Source organism: Emydura macquarii, unplaced genomic scaffold, assembly GCF_026122565.2.
Source record: "Emydura macquarii macquarii isolate MOO-44397 ecotype Brisbane River unplaced genomic scaffold, CSIRO-AGI_Emac_v2 contig_2473, whole genome shotgun sequence".
Taxonomy (NCBI): domain Eukaryota; kingdom Metazoa; phylum Chordata; order Testudines; family Chelidae; genus Emydura; species Emydura macquarii.
In genome coordinates this window covers 11,372,973-11,392,935 of record NW_027132610.1, presented here as the reverse complement: position 1 = coordinate 11,392,935, position 19,963 = coordinate 11,372,973, and the positions used below count along the sequence as shown (strand labels likewise).

General features: G+C 43.0%; 1 protein-coding gene across 6 annotated transcripts in view; it reads left to right on the top strand.

Moving 5' to 3' along the window:
• Positions 1–19,963, top strand: part of LOC137162993 (NEDD4-binding protein 2-like 2) — an 84,364-nt gene that overhangs the window by 32,115 nt on the left and 32,286 nt on the right. For 5 of the 6 annotated variants that reach the window (XM_067562965.1, XM_067562964.1, XM_067562962.1 and 2 more), the window contains one exon: positions 2,225–2,368. In XM_067562965.1, the coding sequence (XP_067419066.1) occupies positions 2,225–2,368 (144 nt within the window). Of the gene's footprint in view, positions 1–2,224; positions 3,554–19,963 lie in introns of those variants that run through there. The other variant, XM_067562967.1, reaches the window with a different exon arrangement.

Below are 19,963 nucleotides of genomic sequence, written 5' to 3'. Positions count from 1 at the left end.
CTTCTATAGCTATCTTAAACAAAGCACATAACTCATATTGACTCCTAGTAGGACACCGATTCTCCTAGTTTAATTGGAAAATGTAATCTCAACTATATTTATAAAATGGGGTCTAAATTAACTGTTACCATGGAAGAAAGAGATCTTGGAGTCATTGTGGATAGTTCTCTGAAAACATCCATTCAGCAGCAGTCAAAAAAGCTAACAATGTTGGGAATCATTAGGAAAGGGATAGATAAGACAGAAAATATCATATTGCCGCTTTATAAATCCATGGTATGCCCACATCTTGAATACTGCATGCAGATCTAGTCTCCCCGTCTCAAAAAAGATATATTGGAATTGGAAAAGGTACAGAAAAGTGCAACTAAAATGATATGGGGTATGGATAAACTTCCATATGAGGAGAGATTAATAAGACTGAGACTTCTCAGCTTGGAAAAGGGACGTCTAAGGGGGGATATGATAGAGGTCTATAAAATCATGACTGGTGTGGAAAAAGTAAATAAGGAAATGTTATTTAGTCCTTCTCATAACACAAAAACTATGGGTCACCAAATGAAATTAATAGGCAGCATGTTTAAAACAAACAAAAGGAAGTATTTCTTCACACAACACACAGTCAACCTGTGGACTCCTTGCCAGAAGATGTTGTGAAGACCAAAAAAGTTCAAAAAAGAACTAGACAAGTTCTGGGAGGATAGGTCCATCAACAGCTATTAGCGAGGATAGGCAGGGATTGCTATTTGCCAGAGTCTGGGAATGGCCAATGGGATGGATCACTTGATTATTACCTGTTGTGGTCATTCCCTCTGAAGACCTGACATTGGTCACAGTCAGAAGACAGGATACTGGGCTAGATGGACTATTGGTCTGACCTGATATGGCCATTCTTATGTTCAGCAAATTACTCATTATTTCTTATCAAAGCATTTCTAGTATTTCTGGTCATAACAACAATAAAACTAATATGTCAGGGGCACTTAAAACCAAGGTTGCTATCCAAACATTCCTTGCATTCTAATGGTACATTAATTCTCTGTCCCATCCTCCCACACTGATGAGCAAAACTGCAATCATGCCAGCTGTTTGGCCTTGTCTCTCAGAGTCCTAAAATTATTTCTAGTTTTGTGGTATTTGTTTTTCAGCTGCCAGTGGCTGGATACACAAAATGGCTCACTGCCATGTAACATCATGTTCTGGGGTAATACGCAGTCAGATCATGTTCTGGGGTTACAGCCTCCATTATTCTTTCATCTATATTTTTCTAAAGTGAATGACGTGGAGGTACAAAACTGCAGTTCTTTGTGCTGGAGAGAGGTTCATTTTGCTTTGGGAGAATTCACAATATATTATTGGCAAGTAGTGGTTCTACCACCCCACTTCCTCAGGATTTATGCCATTGGAGGACAGCCTTAAGTTGCAGTCAGAGTTCCTTAGAAATCCTGACTGTGGAAGCTATTGTGGGGATGTACTGAACTAATGCATCAGCAGCTGTGGTCATGCCCCCTCCTTGGTCAGCATCATCCACCTTTGGGGCCTTACTGGCTCTCTACAGATGTCTTCCTCAGTGCAAAGTCTTTGCAGCTGCCTGTGCTGCTGGACATTGCCCTTCATCCCCATGCCCCTTACCAATTCATATCAGTAAAGACTTAAAATAGGAATGACCAAGAATTAATTATGTGATAGGGATTGAATTACTATGGCATTGAGAATCAGTGGGTTGGGAGTAAAAGTTTGACTGGCATAAGGCAAAATTTTGCAGTTTTGTCTGACTGTTGTGTGCCTCCTTAGCTAGCAAAGTTCATTATCTAATTTAAAGCTAATTAGAGGTTTTAAAAACTTAAAGGTAGGGTCTGAGGAAGTGTTAAAAACGATGTTAAGTGTTAAAAAGATTTAATACAATTTGGATATTATAAAATGGTAAATATTGTGTAATTTAATTTGAACTTCCACACACTACAGAATGTTGCTTTTCACAAGCATGTAATCAACTGATGTTGTGATGTTCTCTATTTCAACTGTATTTAAGCTTACTGTTTGGTAGTGTTGAGAAAACCTATGTGGTCCTACTGGGTCTTGAAAGTGGGCAGAAGATTAAATGATGGCAATTGACAGTCTGAGTGGACGGAAAGGATAAAACACAAGATACTCTGCAAAAGTTTGAGAGACTACAAATATATAAAAAGTACTTATCAATTTATTTAAGTTCTTATTTTTGTAGGAGGAATAAACATGGAGTCTCGCGTGAGAAGATTGCTCAGATGTTGGAACGATATGAATATCAAATGTCCATCTCTGTTGTAATGAATTCAGTGGACCCTCCTCACAAAAACATACAAAGGCCACCTCCACAGCGAAGACAGAGGTGGGGAAGCTGTATAGACTCTTGGAATTCTTTCAGTGTTTCAAATAACCGATAACTCAGGTTCAACTAACACCAGTTTTGTTGCTCAGCCTTTTAAAAATATTAAAGTGGACTTTTCCTGGGATTTAAATAGGCTTAATGCAATGAAAGGATCATTCTCTCTTGGAGATTGTTCCATTAAACAAAGCTTTGGAGGCTTAAATGTAAATAAAATTTAATATAAAAATGTATGTTAAATGTTTTTACAATCTATATTTATTACATTTGTACTAACTTTGGTTTCTGGATAGTGTGAAGTAAATGAGTCTTCCTTTATAGTTGAGTCTCAAACAATAATGTTGTCTACAGAGGAAACTGTTGAACAGTTTTTTGTTCTTTTTTTTTTTTTTGAGGAAGTCCTAACAAAACTGATCTCTTTTTTAAATAACTCAGAAAAGCCCAATGGAATAGGTTACTTGTGTAGTTATTGCATTTTAACTATTTCCGCAGCTTTTTAATATTCTATCCAACTTTTATCAGGTTTTTATACTGAACAATTAACTATGTTTTCTATTTCTTGCTGGATGCTTGTTTGTTTAATTGGCATCCAAAAGGTTGTCACACTAATAACCCAGATTTCCTCTCCCTTCTCTTTTGGCTCATCTGGCAGCTAAACCAATGTGCTGCAATTGCAGTATTCACCAGCCTGAAATGACAAAACATGATTTGTCTTGAATTGATTTGCTATCTACAGAAATAACAAATGCCTAGAAACTAGCTAAATTGATTTTTTTTTAGATTTTTATTGGCATGAAAATGTACAGCTGCATATCTTTAAGTTTACAGCATTAAGATGCTTTGTTAGAGCTGAGTGTTTTTGGGCTAAGTGTTCTGTTTTATTACGAAAACAGGATACTTAGAATATTAGTCTATCAGGGCCCATCTGCAGTTGGAGTATGTGCAACTGCACCGATTACGTACAGGTGGACAGTGGTCTCAGTTCTGTAAAGCCACATTACATTCTTTTCACGATTTGGCACAGGATTTAGGTTTAGCAGATGCCTAAGATAGAGCCAGCATGGAGACTAATGATTTTATTGCCATAGATCCTTTTTATTTTAGGCTTAGACACTTGTATGGTATTAAGTTTTAACTTCGATGCTTGCATTTTTCCTGGTCACTAGACTAATAAAGAATCTCTCTGTCTTTACTGCTGCCATTGTTTTAGTAGTCCAATGTAAGTCTGACAAAATTAGTATCTTGTTCTTATATTTTATGGTTTTATATTAATGAAAATATTACTTAAACAGAAATTGACATAGTCCATCTTTGGGCTCTGCCACATTGGATTTTCTGTTGTGTGTTAATAAATATGGGGGAGATCTTGATAGTAAATTTGTTCAAGAATATTTGTCCATTGGCTAAATGGATCTTCAGTTAATATTTAAGTCTGGTCTTCAAAGACAATTGTAAAGAACTTGGTTGTGTGGAGTACTATCAGCATAAGATAATAATTATATTGCAGACACCCAGATGCAATTTTTTTATATTTGTGCAGTGAATGGATGAGTTTACCAAGCCTGGTTGAACATGTTTATACTGTAATGATATGATGGCAGAAAAAACCCCCAGCATATTTACAATGGCTGTTCAGTTAAACAGCCTATAGCAAACTCATGAATTTCAAATAATGTAATACGGTATCATTTTGTACCTCTACAATAAGAGGCATTTCATACAATTCATACAAGACATCTAGAGGGAAGGAAATGAATTTAGTGATCTTTAGATACTTGGAAGGTGAGAACAAGGGTCTCTGGCTGTCTACATGCTATCTGATTGATGAGAACCACAGAACAAGTTTAAATCTGAAGCTCTTACTTGAAAAGTGGTTTGATGGATTAAGTAGATTAAGATTTCTGTAATTGTGTAGAAACTAAACAAAACTCGAAAAACAAAAAGTTATTTGAAAATTTGTATTTAAGACAACTCAGTCTTCCATTTTTAAGGTGTAGGTGTGAAATTACAGTGCAGTAAGTCTGCTATAATAGCTCTTGAAAGGGGGAAACAAGATTCTAAATAGATATGTACTTTTAGAATACACATTCTATTGATTCATGTTATGTTTTGTATAGTGTGATCAAGATATTTGAAAATTGGCCCTAATTATTCATTTTTAAATACTGGAAAGACTTATGGTCAATGTGCTTGGTTGTATTAAATAAAAGTATGAAAATAAAAATTTCAGCAATCACTGTGTAGAACTCTAAAAGGTGCAGCCCTTTTGCTGTATAGGATTTATAAAGTTAACTTAATCATGTTTTCTTATTATATGTTTAGACCTAATTACATAACTAAAGGGACATTGTCAGGATAAAAATGAGTATTTAAAAACAATAAGTTTCCTTATCTGAGTTATTAGTAAATTAGATGATTAAAACTGAAATAGTTCGATAAAGCTAGTATTTTTTTTTCACTTTTTGCATTTTCCTCAACTTGAAGGATAAAACTAGATTGTTTCGTTCTTGTTCATATTCAGTTTTCATTTTGATCAAACACTGCAGGAGGGAGTTTGATAAAGATTTTATTAACATTTTTTAAAAGTATTTACATTTTCTATTCTATTAACAAGGAGGGTTTTTTTTTTTTTTTACCAATTTTCTAAATAAAATCTAAATCGTGGGTCTAAAAGTACCTGACATTGTCCCATCCATGGCACAAAGTGCGTTTGTCTAGTCACCATTTATGGAGAGTCCAGGAGTGCATTGCAAACTTTTAGGACTTAATACAGATGGCATTCTAGTATTAAAGAAGAGCATATCATCAGGCCCCATAATAGTGGTTTTTGAAGGGGAACATTTGAACCTGTAATAAGTTCAGATTGAATAAGCCATAAAATCATTTTATTGTATGGGTTTTTGTTTTTGAGAAAGGGCAAAACAGAAAGGATTTGTAAGTTAAGGGAAAGTTGTTAGATGTCTTTGAAGGATGGCTGCATATAAAAATATATGTCCTAGCACTAGAGAGTAATAAGGACATTTGCACAATATAGTAGAGCACTGATTTAAGGTATTGGTTTTAAAAAAATCATCAGTGTGTACAGTCATCTAAAAAGATTTATGTTTTTAAAAAACATTTTCAGGATTTGGTAGTTAAGAAAAATATTTGAAATTTGGTAATCTCTTTTAATTATGCTAAGGTTTTCAAGGTGCTTTTGCATATAAACATATATGTAATAAATAGAAATACATAGCTGAATTAATATTTTAATGCACTTTTTGGTTTAATGAGGTTTAGAATTTTGAAGACTTGTCAGCATGCTTTTGTTTTATTATGAAGCAACTGTGGAAATAGTATTTTAATTTAGAGTCTGAAACACATCGATTGAAAATCCAGACATTTAATGCAATCTCTTTCTGTGGGTTTGTACACTTACTGTGCAATTTTAAATGTGTACAATGTGATATATATCTAACATAATGTTTTAATAGGAAATGTTATTGAATTTAAAAGTTGACATGCTGTTTTATTCTCTTATTTAGTAACAGTTTCGTCATTTGCAAATTATTGTAGTTAAGATGTTTTTGTAGTCAGTGCATATATATTCATAAGTTGACACTCTGTTAAATACATCCCCTAATTGTATCGTATTCCCAACCATTTGTGTTACTTTTTATTCAGTCTTCATGTCTGGTTATCACCTTAAATGTCCTTAAAGAAGGCATGGAAATCGAAAGAAAAAGTCAGAAGTGTTTTCTGTGTCCGAAATTTTTATATACTTAAACATAAAAGACCACTTTGAGGGGGAAAAGGGTTTTAGGAAGCCTCTTTTCATTTGCCATTGTGATTCTGTCAGTTTCTCTAACCCATAATAAGGTTAGAGAATTACTTGGTTTTATTTTCAGTTTATATGCAATTTATGCATTACATCAAGATATAGAAAAAAATACCCGATGACTGGAATCTGATACGTGTTTGTAAGGATTTTGCAATAACTTAATCTTCAGCTTTTGAAAGTTGGGAAGTTGACAGAGAGTTTTATTTTTCAATTGGAAAATTTTTTTGAATGGTGAGGTTTAATTCTTGTCCAAAAGGTTAAGAAAACAGTGTATAGGCATCTTCCACGGTTTTGGCCTGTCTGGAATTATAATTCATGGGTGGTGGTATTTGTTTTTGGTATAAAAAGTGTACAGATGAAAGTAGGCTAGTATGTATGAAGAATATTTTACTTTTTATAACTGGGCATGTTACCGCCATCTTCTGTAAACCTATATTCTAGGGTAAGTGGAATGGTATGGTAAGTGTTAACAAAATTAAATTGCTCTGCTGATTGTGTAGTGATTATAGAATATTAGAGTTGGAAGGGACCTCAAGAGTGTGTGTCCTTTGTTATATTTTGTGTTTTACTATTTTTTATTTCCTTGTGTTTTGTATATATCTGCTAGGGATATGAAAGTCATTGTAATGAGCTACTAATTATAAATAATATCAGAACATTAAGCCCTTCATGGCAGAAACTTTGCCTTCTTCTTAGAGTGTGTGTCTGTATAGGTGCTCCACTACAGGATGTGCATGTGTCTGTGTCCTCTCAGTCGGAAACTGCAAAGTAATGTCTTCAGCTCTGCGCAGAGTAGCGCCTTGTGTGCTGAACAAGGGCAGATAGGGAGGCCTGAGCCCTCCCTCATTCAGTTCCTTCTCATCCACCTACAGCTTGAGATGGAGAGGTCTGCTGTATTCACTTCCTGCCTTCACTTTGTGAATGCTTTACTTTGTTTATTTGTTTTAATAGTTTCTTTTCATTATCTATTTTCATTTGATATCTTTATTTTATTTAGCACTCTTACGTTGATTGAGGGGCAGGGAGCTCTTTCCCTTCCTCTTTTTTTGACCTTTTGTTTGTGTCAGAGCATAATTTGTTACGCCCAAGACCACAGGGCTTAGGACCTGAGAGACTTGCCACAGGTCTTTTTCCCTACAGTGAGGGACACTCCAACTAAGTGTGGTGTTTGGGGACCTCTCACAACCCTTCTAAATGCAAAGTCTGTCTTGGTTTCAAAGGAAAATCTAAGAACGACAGGGAGAATAGACTTAAGCTCTTATTAATAGAAAGTGCTCTAGCTCTGTAGGGGTCTGCTTCCTCTCCCTGTACGTTGGCCTCTACATCGCAAGCCACCTCAGTCCCAGTTATCTGCAGCCCTTGACCATCAGACTCTTTAAAAAGAAACAAACCAAAAAAACCTCTCCACGCAAGGAGATGGAGAAAAGGGGCATAGCACCCCATAACAATCACTCTCAGGAGACGTCTCATCCCTCTAAGGGTACAGTAGAGATTCTGACTGAGTCCAGTACCAGGGCAGAAACCCTGTTTGGAAATACCTACCACCAGAGCAACTACTGTGGCAGCACCGTCTGATACCTGGTGGTGCTGTGAGACACACAGGGCTACCATCCGTGCTCTGTTATTGCTATCACATTGTACCTCTGAAAGGGGAGATGACTCTACAATTTATCTCAGCACCACAAAAGCCTCCATCTCACCAACCGGTAACAACCCAAATTTTATATGATAGCTATCAGAGCCTCCACTTCCTTCCAGGTTCCTTTCTTCAGAGGATCTCATTAAATCTGATGAACCTGAGTCACCAACAATGGGAAGATCTAGAGCGCCGCCTCCTAGGTACCACTATGAAACCAGCAAGTTGAGACTTGTTTACTTCTCAAGGCTTCGGTACCATTAGAACATCAGAATGTACCTCCCACCTCTTTAGTTAAGGGGAAGATTCGTCCGACTCGGAGATCTCGGTACAGGGATCCATCCTGGTACCATACTACCCTATCCCCATGAGTCGCTTTCACGAAGAAGATCCTAGAGAACCTACCAGACATTGTATGTGCAGCCATTATGATTACCATTGAGGTCCCTTCTCTTATCCCCCTTCCCAGTGGGGTTACTGGGACTCATGGGATGCTATAGTGATCAGCTCCATCAGGTGCCTAAGAGAAAGCACTGGCAACCACCACTACCCTATCAGCCACTGGCACCTACAGATTGTAGTGGATGCAACCAGTGTAAGGAACTGTCAAGCTTACTCTAGGCCCTCTCCATCTGACAAGGAATCTAAGCAGCTGGACTTGCTGGGAAGGAAGAGCTACTCATCAACCACTCTCCAATTTTGTATTACCAACTCCCTGGCCTTGGCAAAATATGGTTTTAACACATACTCCAGATTTACACATTATATCGAGCATGTGCCACAAGACCAGAAAGATCAATTTTAGTCTGTCATCATTGAAGGGCACTTAGTTGCAAAACTTTCCATGCAAGATGCTGTAGATGCTACTGACAGCTTTCAGATGCATGGCCATAGCAGTAGTTAAGAGAAGAGCGTTCTGGCTCCAGTCTTCATGCCTTTGCAAAAGAAGTACAAAACACAGTGGAAAATATCCCATTTGAAGGGCCCAAGTTCTCTGGGAGGCACTTTTGACACCTCGGTCAAGAGCAGCAAGCAGTTAACTCCACTGGATCACATGTTGTGTGACTATTCCTCCTTTGTAGACCATCAAGTTACCTACTTATCTGGAGAACCTTTCCTCAGATAAATGGATGCTGGAGGTTGTCAAAGTGGGCTACTCTATATATTTCATTTTGTTCCTCCTTCTCACCCCCTTCCTCCAAGGAGTTCATTCTTTCCTTTTGGGAGTGGTAGATTTAGTCCGACTAGAGTTCATTGAAAGATGGTTCTATTCCAGTTATTTGTTCCCAAGAAAGGTGACCAATCTTTGACCTCAGGAGTTTGAACAGCTAGATGCAATCACAACATTTGAGAATGGTGACATAATTCCATCCTTAGATCCTAGAGACTGGTTTGTTGCCCTCTGCCTATAGGATGCCTACTTTCACGTAGCTATCCTCCTCTCCCACAAGCATTTCCTTAGATTTCTGATGGGGCAGATCACTGTCTAGTTGAGTTCTCCCTTTCAGACTCTTCATGTCCCCAACAGTGTTCACAAAGATTCTCTCAGTGGTAGTAGCTCACAGTGTTCCCATATTTGGATGACTGGCTTCTCAGAGGCCAGTCACCTCAAGATGTCCAGTCGGCAATGTCCAGAGCATTAACACTATTCCAATCTCTGGGCCTCCATGTCAACCACAAAAAATCCATACTAATTCTAGTACAGAGAATAGACTTTATAGGAGCTACTCTGGACTGTTCAGTCTCTCCCCAAGGAGAGATGCTCCACCCTGTCCAACCTAATCTCAACATTACAGTGCAGCCCGCAAACAGTGATGACTTGTCTGCAGGTCTTGGGCCACATGTCAGTCTCCACATATGTGACCCCACACAAAGATGCACCTAAGATGCCTCCAGACATGGATAAGAACAGTGCATACTCCAAACAGACACAGCTTCTCCAAATGTGTCACAGTGTCTCTGAAATTTGGATTCTCTTACATGGTGAAAGGACCCAAGGAGGGTCTTTGTTGGTACCCCAACCTTAAATCAAACATCTCTGAATACCCTCACAACAGATGTGTCTCTGTTAGGATGGGGAGTTGAGCATAGGGAGACAGCACAGGACAAATGGTTGGCACAGGAATCAGCGTTCCAAATCAATATCTTGGAGCTAAGAGTGGTACATTATGCTTTCCAACACTTCCTTCATGCCATACGAGGTCACTCGGTCAGAGTAATGCTGGACAATAGGACAGCGATGTATTACATCTATGTCCAGGACAGAGCAAGATCCCAGTCCTGATGTGCAGTCTTTAAGGCTAGGCAACTGATGCATCTACCAGCAGATAGAGATATAAGTAGTCTGTCCACCGGGCTCCACAATACAATCACAGACTTGCAAGATCAGGAATGGGAGTTCAAAGACTTTTCCGTACCATCTGCTATACAAAATGTAGTCTGTTCTACTCCAAGGGAGGTTGCAGCTACAACACTCTTGGGGATGTACTGACAACACCATGATCCCATACCCTTCTTTGTAATTACGCACTTATACTGTTAATCCACAAGACCTTTTTCAACCTGCCCCAAGATAGAGTGAGAGCTATCCTCATCACATCTGCTTGGCTGGCACAGATGTGATACTCAAACTTCATCCACCTCTCAGAGATAACACCCCTCATACTTCTTATCATGATGGATCTATTGACACAGAACTCAGGGTCCCTCATGCATCCCAATCCCTCCCTGAATTTGAAAACAGAATGGCACTCAAGCATGGAAATGACCATTTTGGATAGAGTTCAGTCAGTTCTCTTATCTGGTAGAAAGCTCAGTAGTCACAAGACTTACCTCCAAAAGTGGAAGTACTTCCAATCCTGGTGCTCCCTCCCATCTTTTCAAGCCTCAGAAGTTCTGCTTTCCAAGATCCTGGACTACCTGTTAGCATGAAAAGCACACGGTCTCTTAGTGAGCTCTATCATAGTACAGCTGATCGCCATCACAACCTTCCACTCATCCATCAAGGCTTCTCAGTCTTTGCTCACCCTACAGCAACCAAATTTCTTAAAGGTCTATCCAACTTGTTTCCTGTTGTTCAATAACTGGCCCCCAATGGGACCTCAGTCTGGTTTTAAACACTCTAAGGAAATCTCCCCTTCAAACCAATGGTGACCTGCTCCCTCCTCCACCTCTTCCTCAAAATTTTGTTCCTAATTGCCATCATCTCAGCAAGGCGAATGAGAGATCTGGGGGTGCTCATGATGGATCCATCATACACCACCTTCTACAAAGACAAGGTTATATTACACCCTCATCTTTGCTTCCTCCCAAAAGTCTACTTGTAACATCACATTAACCAAGAAATTACACTACCAGTTTTCTAACTGGAACCTCATACCTCCAGAGAAGAATCAAGCCTTCATTCACTGGATGTCAGAAGGGCCCTTGCTGTCTATCTGGACAGGACTAAACTATTCTGAGCCTCTCCGAAGCTATTGGCATAGGATGAAGGGCCAACCTATTTCCACACAAAGATTGTTTAAGTGGGTTTCAGGCTGCATCTTGATCTGCTATGAAAATGCTGGGGTGCAGCCCCCCCACAGATTAACAGCACATTCTACTAGAGCTCAGTCCACATCTGTCACTCTGCTGAAGGACATTCCCATAGCAGAAATCTGCAGGATTGCTACTTGGTCTTCTGTCCATACCTTTGGCCACATTACACCATCTTACCTGCTTCCAAAGATGACACCGCCTTTGGTGATGCAGCCCTTTGAACTGTCCTGGAGCTACCTCCTTAGCACCTACCTCCTCACTGAGTTACTACATGGGAGTCTTCTCTGGTGGAGCACACACAGGAACATATACTCGAAGAAGAAGGAGAGGTTACTTATTTTACAGTAACTTGAGTTCTTTGAGATGTTTTATTTCTATGGGTGCTCCATCTCCCACCTTCTCCTCCTCCTCTGCTATGGAGCTCAGCTATACAGTTGAGAAGGAACTGAGTGGCAGCAGGCTCATGCCTCCCTATATGCTCTTGTTCAGAGCATGAGGCACTTATGTGCAAGCCCGCACCAGTGCAGAGGTTACTTTACAGTGTCCGAGAGCATTGGGCATGCACACATCCTGTGGTGAAGCACCCATAGGGACAAAGTATCTTGAAGAACTCAAGTTACTGTAAGATATGTAACCTCTCCTTCTTGCTTGTCTGAAAAGCCTATAGCACACTATGAGTGCTATATAAATAATAATAAGAGTTAATGAATAATAAAAGAGGAAGTGAAATCAAAGGGAATTGCAGGGTGAATTTTTCCTTGTGCACCTTTAAAAGTGAGGAAAATCACCAATTTTGTCAACAAGGAACACTCATTGAGGAACAAACTCAAGTGGTGGGGCCTAATCCTTTTAATGCTATAAAGCATAATGCTTAATTGTGTGAATAGTCCCATTTTTTTCTCACCACAGTAAACTATATCCAATAGTTTATGTATCCAGGATCAGGTCCTCTTTGAATGTTTAAGTGACAAACGTGTAAACTGTAAATTGTAAACTGTCACTTTATTTTATTTTATAAATTAGTGGAACTAGAATTTGCTTCCTTAGTAGTTAATACACAGAATTTCTCATTTTTCTAATCTAAAAAATAGCCATCAAAGTAGGAATACTCTTTAATGCTGATACAATGGCATACAACAGAACTTTGCTAATCTACATTTTGCTATTACTTTTCATAGTCCATCAAAAATTACTATTATAAAAAATTAATAAAAATTTTTAAAAAATTATCCCTACCTCTCAGCAAAAATTTAATAAGTGCTATTGCAAGGAATTACATTATTAAGCTTTCATTACCTTTTAAGAAAAAAAACTCAACAATTACTAGTATTCTTTTAAGTACTATAACTAAACTATAGTTGACAAAATAAATTAACAAATTAAATTTCCCGATGCATTAGCTTTGTTTTTAATTATTCACTTACTAATTTCATCTGTTTAACCAATGCAATGTAGAGCTGCATCGATCTCCGGAACGGTCACGTGCTCCATGTAGAAGGTCAGGGCCTGTTTTACATCTAGCGTGTGCCACTTCCTCTCCTCCTCTGAACTGTGCGGTTTGGGGAAAAAGCACAGGGAGAAAAATATCTTGGTTATAATGAAACTGTGAAACCACTTTGGGCAGGAAGGCCAGGTGCGGCCTCAACTGGACCTTATCTTTATAGAATACAGTATAGGAGGGTTCTGAGGTCAGCGCCCTAATCTTGGAGACCCTCCTTGCCAAGGTAATGGCCACCAGGAAGGCCACCTTCCAGGAAAGCAGGAGCAGAGGGCATGAAGCCATGGGTTCAAAGGGGGGGCCCGTGAGGCATGAAAGGAGCAGGTTGAGATCCTAGGGAGGTACCGGGTCACGGACCTGCGTATAGAACCTCTCCACCCCTTTCAGGAACCTAATCATCATCAAATGGGAGAACAACGATCTCCCCTCTAGCAGCTGATGGAAGGCCGATATAGCCTCTAGGTGAACCTTCAGGGAAGCCACCGCCAGTCCCAGGAGCTTTAGCTGTAGCAAATACTCCAGGATCACCTGTATCGGCGAGAGACTAGGCAGGATACCCTGGGACTCCGTCCAGCAGGTAAACCGTCTCCACTTAGCCGGATACACGACCTGGGTGGAAGGCTTCCTGCTACTTGTCCTTGGTCAGTCACAAAGCCTCCACGCCGTGAGGTGCAGGGAGTCCAAGTCTGGGTGTAACAGCTGACCATGATCCTGGGACAGGAGATCGTGCCATCTCAGAAGCTCCAGAGAAGGGGCAATCGAGAGGTCCAGCAGCATGCTGAACCAATGCTGGCGCGTCCAGACTGGAGCGATCAGGAAAAGGTCCGCTTTGTCTCTCTTGATCTTCAGCAGGACTCTGAGCATGAGGGGAATAGGCGGGAACATGTACATGAAGCTCCCTGACCACTGCAGGAGGAAAGCTTTGGAGATTGACCTGCATCTCAGCCATGGAGAGAGCAGAACTGTGTGTTCTTCTTGTTCCATGCTGACGCGAACAGGTCCACCTGGGGAGAGCCCCATCTCCTGAGGATCATAGACGCCACCTCTGGGTGTAGCGACCAATCGTGGTGGGGTAAGAACGACCTGCTGAGACGGTCCGACTTGTCGTTCCTCACTCCCGGGAGGTGAGAGGCTATCGTGAAAATCGAGTTTCACCACAAAGTCATACAGACGGATAGCTTCCCCGCATAGAGCTGAAGAACAGGCTCCCCCTGCCTGTTGATGTAGTACATGGCCGCTGTGTTGTCTGTCAACACCTGTACCACCCTGCCCACAATGAAGCGGAGGAACACTCTACACGCCAGGTGAATGGCCTGTAGTTCTTTCACATTGATGTGCAGGTGCCTCTCTTCCCTTGACCAGACCCCCTGTGTGCTGAGGTCGGCACTGATATGGGCACCCCACCCTATGTCCAAAGCGACCAATATCAGGGTAACCATGGGAACTAGCTCCTCGAACGGAACGTCTCTTAATACTGTCTGAGGGGTCCTCCACCAGTCTAGGGAGGCTAGGCGGGAGGGGACTGGGGGGGACTGTGGCCACCTGATTCAGAAGGTGCCTGCTTGGAACATACACTGAGGCCAGCCATGATTGAAGCGGCCTGAGCTTCGGGTGAGCCAGCCTCACCACATAGGTGCAGGCCGCCATGTATCCTAACAGCTGTAGGCAATGTCTGGATGTTGTCGTAGGGCATTGGTGCAAGTGGGCAATAATGGAGGACATTGCCTCGAAGTGCAGCTGGGGCAGGAAGGCTCTGGCCTGGGAAGTGTCCAGGATCGCGCCAATGAATTCCATGTGCTGCACAGGATTTAACATGGACTTCTGCTTGTTTATCAGCAGGCCCAGCCGGCAGCAAGCGGCGCATGTCAGGCTCACACTGTTCTGAACTTGACACCTGGACCTGCCTCTGATTAGCCAATAATCCAGGTAGGGGAAAATTTGTACCCCCTTTCGCCTCAGGTGCGTAGCCATCACTGCCATGCATTTGGTAAACACCTTGGGGGCTGAGGACAGGCCAAAGGGTAAAGCTGTAAATTGGTAGTGGGGGCCGGCCACCATGAAGTGATGGAAGCGCCTGTGGCTGGGGAGAATAGATATATGAAAATATGCGTCCTTGAGATCGAGGGCGGCATATCAGTCTCCTGGATCCAGGAATGGGCTTTTGGAAGCTAGGGAGACCATGTGAAACTTGAATCTCTTGAGATATTTGTTGAGATGACGCAGATCTAATATGGGCCTTAGATCCTCTTTTGCTTTGGGAATGAGGAAGTACCTCGAGTAGAACACTCTTCCCTCCATGCCTTGAGGGTCCTTTTCCACTGCTCCCAGGCTGAGGAGGATCTCTACCTCTTGAATGACGAGTTGCTCATGAGAGGGGTCCTTGAAGAGGGATGGAGTGGAAGGGTTGTTGGGAGGGGAAGAAACAAACTGGAGGGCATAGTTTGCTGAAACTATGCCAAGGATCCAGTGGTCTGAAGTAATTTTGGCCCACTCGGATCGGAAGGGTGCAAGGTGGTTTAAAAAGGAGCGGGAGGGATCCAGGAAACAGGCTGAGGCACCATCAAAAGGGCCTTCTTTGATAGCCCGACTGCCTAGATGACCCTTGCTGAGGGGCTGAGGAGGAACTTGGGGGCGGATGGCGTCTCCTAGCTCTCCTATTTCTGTCCTGTTGTCCATAGTTCGTGAACTGCTGTGGCTGATACCTCTGCTGCTGCTGTCCCTGGGGACGTGACTGACGCCTAGAGGTCTGCGGCATTTAAAGGCCCAGGGAGCAGAGCGTGGCCCTCGAGTCTTCAGACCATGCAACTTCGCATCCATCTGGTCCAAGAATAAGGCTGACCCGTCAAAGGGAAGGTCCTGGATGGACTGCTGGACCTCTTGGGACAGCCCGGAGGATTGGAACCACGGGCATCTGCGCATGCAGATGGTGGAGGCTATGGCTCTGCCTGCTGAATCAACGGTATCTGAGGACACCTGGAGCGCTGCTCTAGCCACCGTGGTACCCTCTTCTACAATGGTATTAAAATCCAGCACCTGGTCCTGGGGCAGAGCATCAGCGAAGCGTCTCAGCGAGTCCCAAAGATTAAAATTATACCTGCCCAGGACAGCCTGCTCGTTGGCAATCCTAAACTGTAGGCTTGCCGTGGAATAAATCTTTCTCCCAAACAAGTCTAGCTTTTTATTGTCCTTGTTTTTCGGTGTTGACCCCAGCTGCCCTTGCCTATACCTCTGGTTGGTAGCGTCCACCACCAGGGTCCATGGGGAGGGGTGGGTGAACAGGTATTCAAACCCCTTGGCTGGGAGGTAATATTTTTTCTCGGGTCCTTTAGATGTTGGGACTATGGAAGAGAGAGTTTGCCACAAGGTCTTCACTATTTTGAGCACCCCTTCATGGATGGGGAGGGCTACCTGAGCTGCTGCTAGGACATCAAAAAGGCTGCCTGATGCTTCTTTTAGTTCCTCCACCTCCAGCCCCATGTTGGAAACCACCCTCTTGAGCAGCTCCTGGTGTGCCCTAAAATAATCCAGGGGTGCTGAGTGACCTTGGGAGACTGCTTCATCCAGTGAGGAGGAGGAGAATTGGAGGGGCACAGCAGGAGGTGGCGCCTCTTCCCTTCGATGAGTAATCCACACAGAAGTCCCTTCCTGTGAGTCCGAATTGTCGTCCGAGGGCGAATGGTGGCCCTTCCCTAGAACTGGTGGCACTGACTGCACATCCAAGGACTTGATGGACTGTGGTCCTGGTCCCACCGGGAAACCCCAGGGGCCCAATACAGCCATTGGGGAGGCCATACGGGGGCTCTGATGCCTTTTGTTGACGGTGATTCACCCTGCGACTACCCCCCTGGGAGGACACTGAGGCACCACCAGAAGACCATGGTGGGGCTGTCTCAGAGGCTCCTGCTGTGCGGTACCGAGCCTGGGGAGAGTGCTGCCCTGATCTGTGGGTGCTCTTCTCGATGCCACTAACCTCGATGCCGACAAGGTCTGATGTCAACCCTGTGACCAGTGCCGGTGCGCAGAACCATGCTCCGAGGAGCTGGATGTTCCAGAGCGTGGCCTCAATACCGAGGACTTGCAGTGCCGCTTGCCTTTTGGTGCCAAGTCGGACTTCGGCGACCGGGTTCGGTGCCGCCTTGGTGCGGGCGAATTCCTCGGTGCCAAGTCTGTCTCCGACGATTGGGTTCTGCACCGCTTCGGTGCAGGCGAGCTCTTCAGGGCAGGAGAGCGGGAATGGCGGGTTCCCTCTAGGAAGCGGCGGCCACACGAGCAACTGCGACCAGTGCCGCCTTCTGGGGTGGACATCTCCCGGTGCCGGGGATCAAGACCAGCGTCAGGAGGGCGACTCCATTTCCCGCCTTGATGTAGGTTGGCCCTATGACCGCAACCTGGAACGACTTCTAGGGGAGTGGCACTGCTCGACCCTAGGCAAGCGTCCTGCCAGAGATCTTCCTCTCTGCACCGGGGATCTCCTGAGCCATTCAGAGGGTCCCAGCGAAGGCTTCCCCTGCAACACCAGCCCCTTCTCCCTCGCGGTAGGTCAGAGCGTAGGCAAGGCCAGCAAGGCTCTTGTGACCCGAAAGGCCTCTGGTGTCCACAGCACTGCTAGATAGAGAGGGGCTCCTACCCTTTGAGGAGTTGTGGGTGGCTCCCTGACCGGAGACGCTGGCTCTTACGAGCAGGTGTCCGTGATCCAGTCCCAGTGCAGTTTGGTGCTCGACCCCACCTGCTTGGATGGTACGGGGGAGTGACCACATTCCGAACGCTGCTTCCGCTTCTTCTGTGCCGGAGATGTGGCACACTGCCGAGTCGGGGCCGGTGCTGATGTTGCACTCTGTACCAACACCACACTCGGTACTGAGATGGAGCGGGTTGGCTTGGAGGCTGGACGGAGCGCTGCCTCCATGAGCAAGGCTTTCAAGTGGATTTCTCTGTCTTTCTGAGTCCTGGGTTTGAAAGCCTTGCAGATCTTGCCTTTCTCTTTACAATGGGCTTCCTTCAAGCACTTCAGGCAGCTGTCGTGGGGGTCTCTTAGTGGGAAAGCCTTCCCGCAGGAGGCACGCGGTTTGAAGCCCGATGACCAGGGCACACCCCGGTCTTGGCAAAGTCCCAGCCGGGACTACCCTAAGTATCTAACTACCACTATTAACAGTTACTTAATCTAACTACCTAATTAACACAAACAACAAGGATAAAAGCCCAAACAATGGGGAATGAAGCACTTGCGATGCAAGTGAAGCCTGTTCCAGCAACTGTCTTGGTCGGAAAGAAGGAACTGAGGGTGCGTAGGGCCAGCAGTGCCTCATATACTGTGGCATGTGAGTGGGGCTCCAGGGGGCACCGAAGCCAGCCCTACGGGGTCTGCTAAGGGGAAAAAAGTTCCGGTAACCATTCACGAAGGCCTGCACAACACCTATAGTGGAATGGACATGAGCAAACACTTGAAGAAGAAAATCCCTTTTTGTTTACTTTTCTCAATTTTCCTAAAGGAGTTATTTTTAAAATATTTTCAGTGAGAAATTGAATAGGCAAACCATAAAGAACAAGGGGTTAGGAGACAAAAACTACAGGAAAAATATTCAAATACTGGGAAAAGTAGAAGGAAAGAGATTTTTTTACTGTCAAATTATTTTAAACTTAATACTAGAAGCTCCATTTTATATAATATGCAGACCTAAAAGTTACTTGATTTTGTTTTTCAGCAATTCATACTAAGCATGCCAGTTTCTAACACTTATGTTCAGGTTACTCCACTAGAATATATCTAAAATGTTGTCTTTGGGCACTGTGCAAATTTAGGGTACGACCATGAGGAAATGACCTCCCCTGAACAAGAGCAGCACATTGTGGCTCTCCCTTCTGGTTCCCCTGCTGCTCTGGGAAGGGAGTAAATTGGATGCAGGATGGTCCCATGGTTAGGGCACTAGCCTGGGACTGGAGAGTCCTTAGTTAATTCTCTGTTCCACCACAGACTTCCTGTGTGACCTTGGGCAAGTACCTTAGCCTTTCTCTGCCTCAGTCCCCTCTCTGTAAAATGGGGATAATAGTACTTCCTTACCACACAGGGTGTTGTGAGGATAAATACATGAAAAATTGTGAGGCACTCAGATACTTTGGTGATAGGGTACCTAAAACAGATACCAAGTCTATACCCTAGGGTTGTGGAGACAAGGCTCTCACCATTCCTCATGCTATTCCACAGCCTCCCATACACTTGTTCCAGATAAGGGGGAAGTAGCCGTTCTGTAGAGCCTGCTTTTACACCCTGTTTCATCATCCTGCTGTGATCTGTGATATGCTCCCTTTTGCCCATGTGCTACTTGTTAGCTAGGCCATAATTGGGACCATAATAAGTACAACAATTACACCCTCAGGTTTCATCTTCAGAAATCAGGACTACATTCTCTAATAAAATAATACTTTACACTTTTCATTCATAGATCTTAAAGTACTGTATAGAAGTGAGCACTGTCAAGCCCTTTTGTAGGTGAAGTAATTAAAGTTGCATCAAGTCAACAGCAGGATTGGAGAAAGGGGCCAGATCTTCCAATTCCTGGCTCTGTTCTTTAATTATCAGACAATAGCTGCCCTCCTCTACCTGAAAGGTTTCTCAGTTCACTCTTCTTCCTATATAGTTGCTACAGTACATTTTTCCACTCAGTAGAAAGGGAAAATATCTTTCTATGGTTTTAGTCCCTTTATTCCTTTTCCTTGGCATAGCTGTCTTTGAAAAATTATCTTCCCATTTGAATTTTTGCCATTTAATTAACAAAAGTAGCATTTTCTAATCTTCTTAGGAAATGTTAATTCAGGTATTAGTATCTATCTGTTCCATTAGAGGAAAGTGATTAATGGACAGGCCTACATAAGACTTCTCCTAACTGCTTCCAGAAACTACCTGTCCATGCTGAAAGTGTTACATTTGGAAAGAGAAATTTGGACTCCTACATAAAGGGTAACTTCAGTCGCATGGTTTTCCTTTCTATAACTTTTGCTCTTCCCTTTATACTTTGATTTCTTTTTAATAGTGCTTAAGTTTGCTGAAAGGTACTGAGTTGACAGATGTTACCTGAGGTCCTCTATGTAGCCACAAAATTTTAGCAAAGG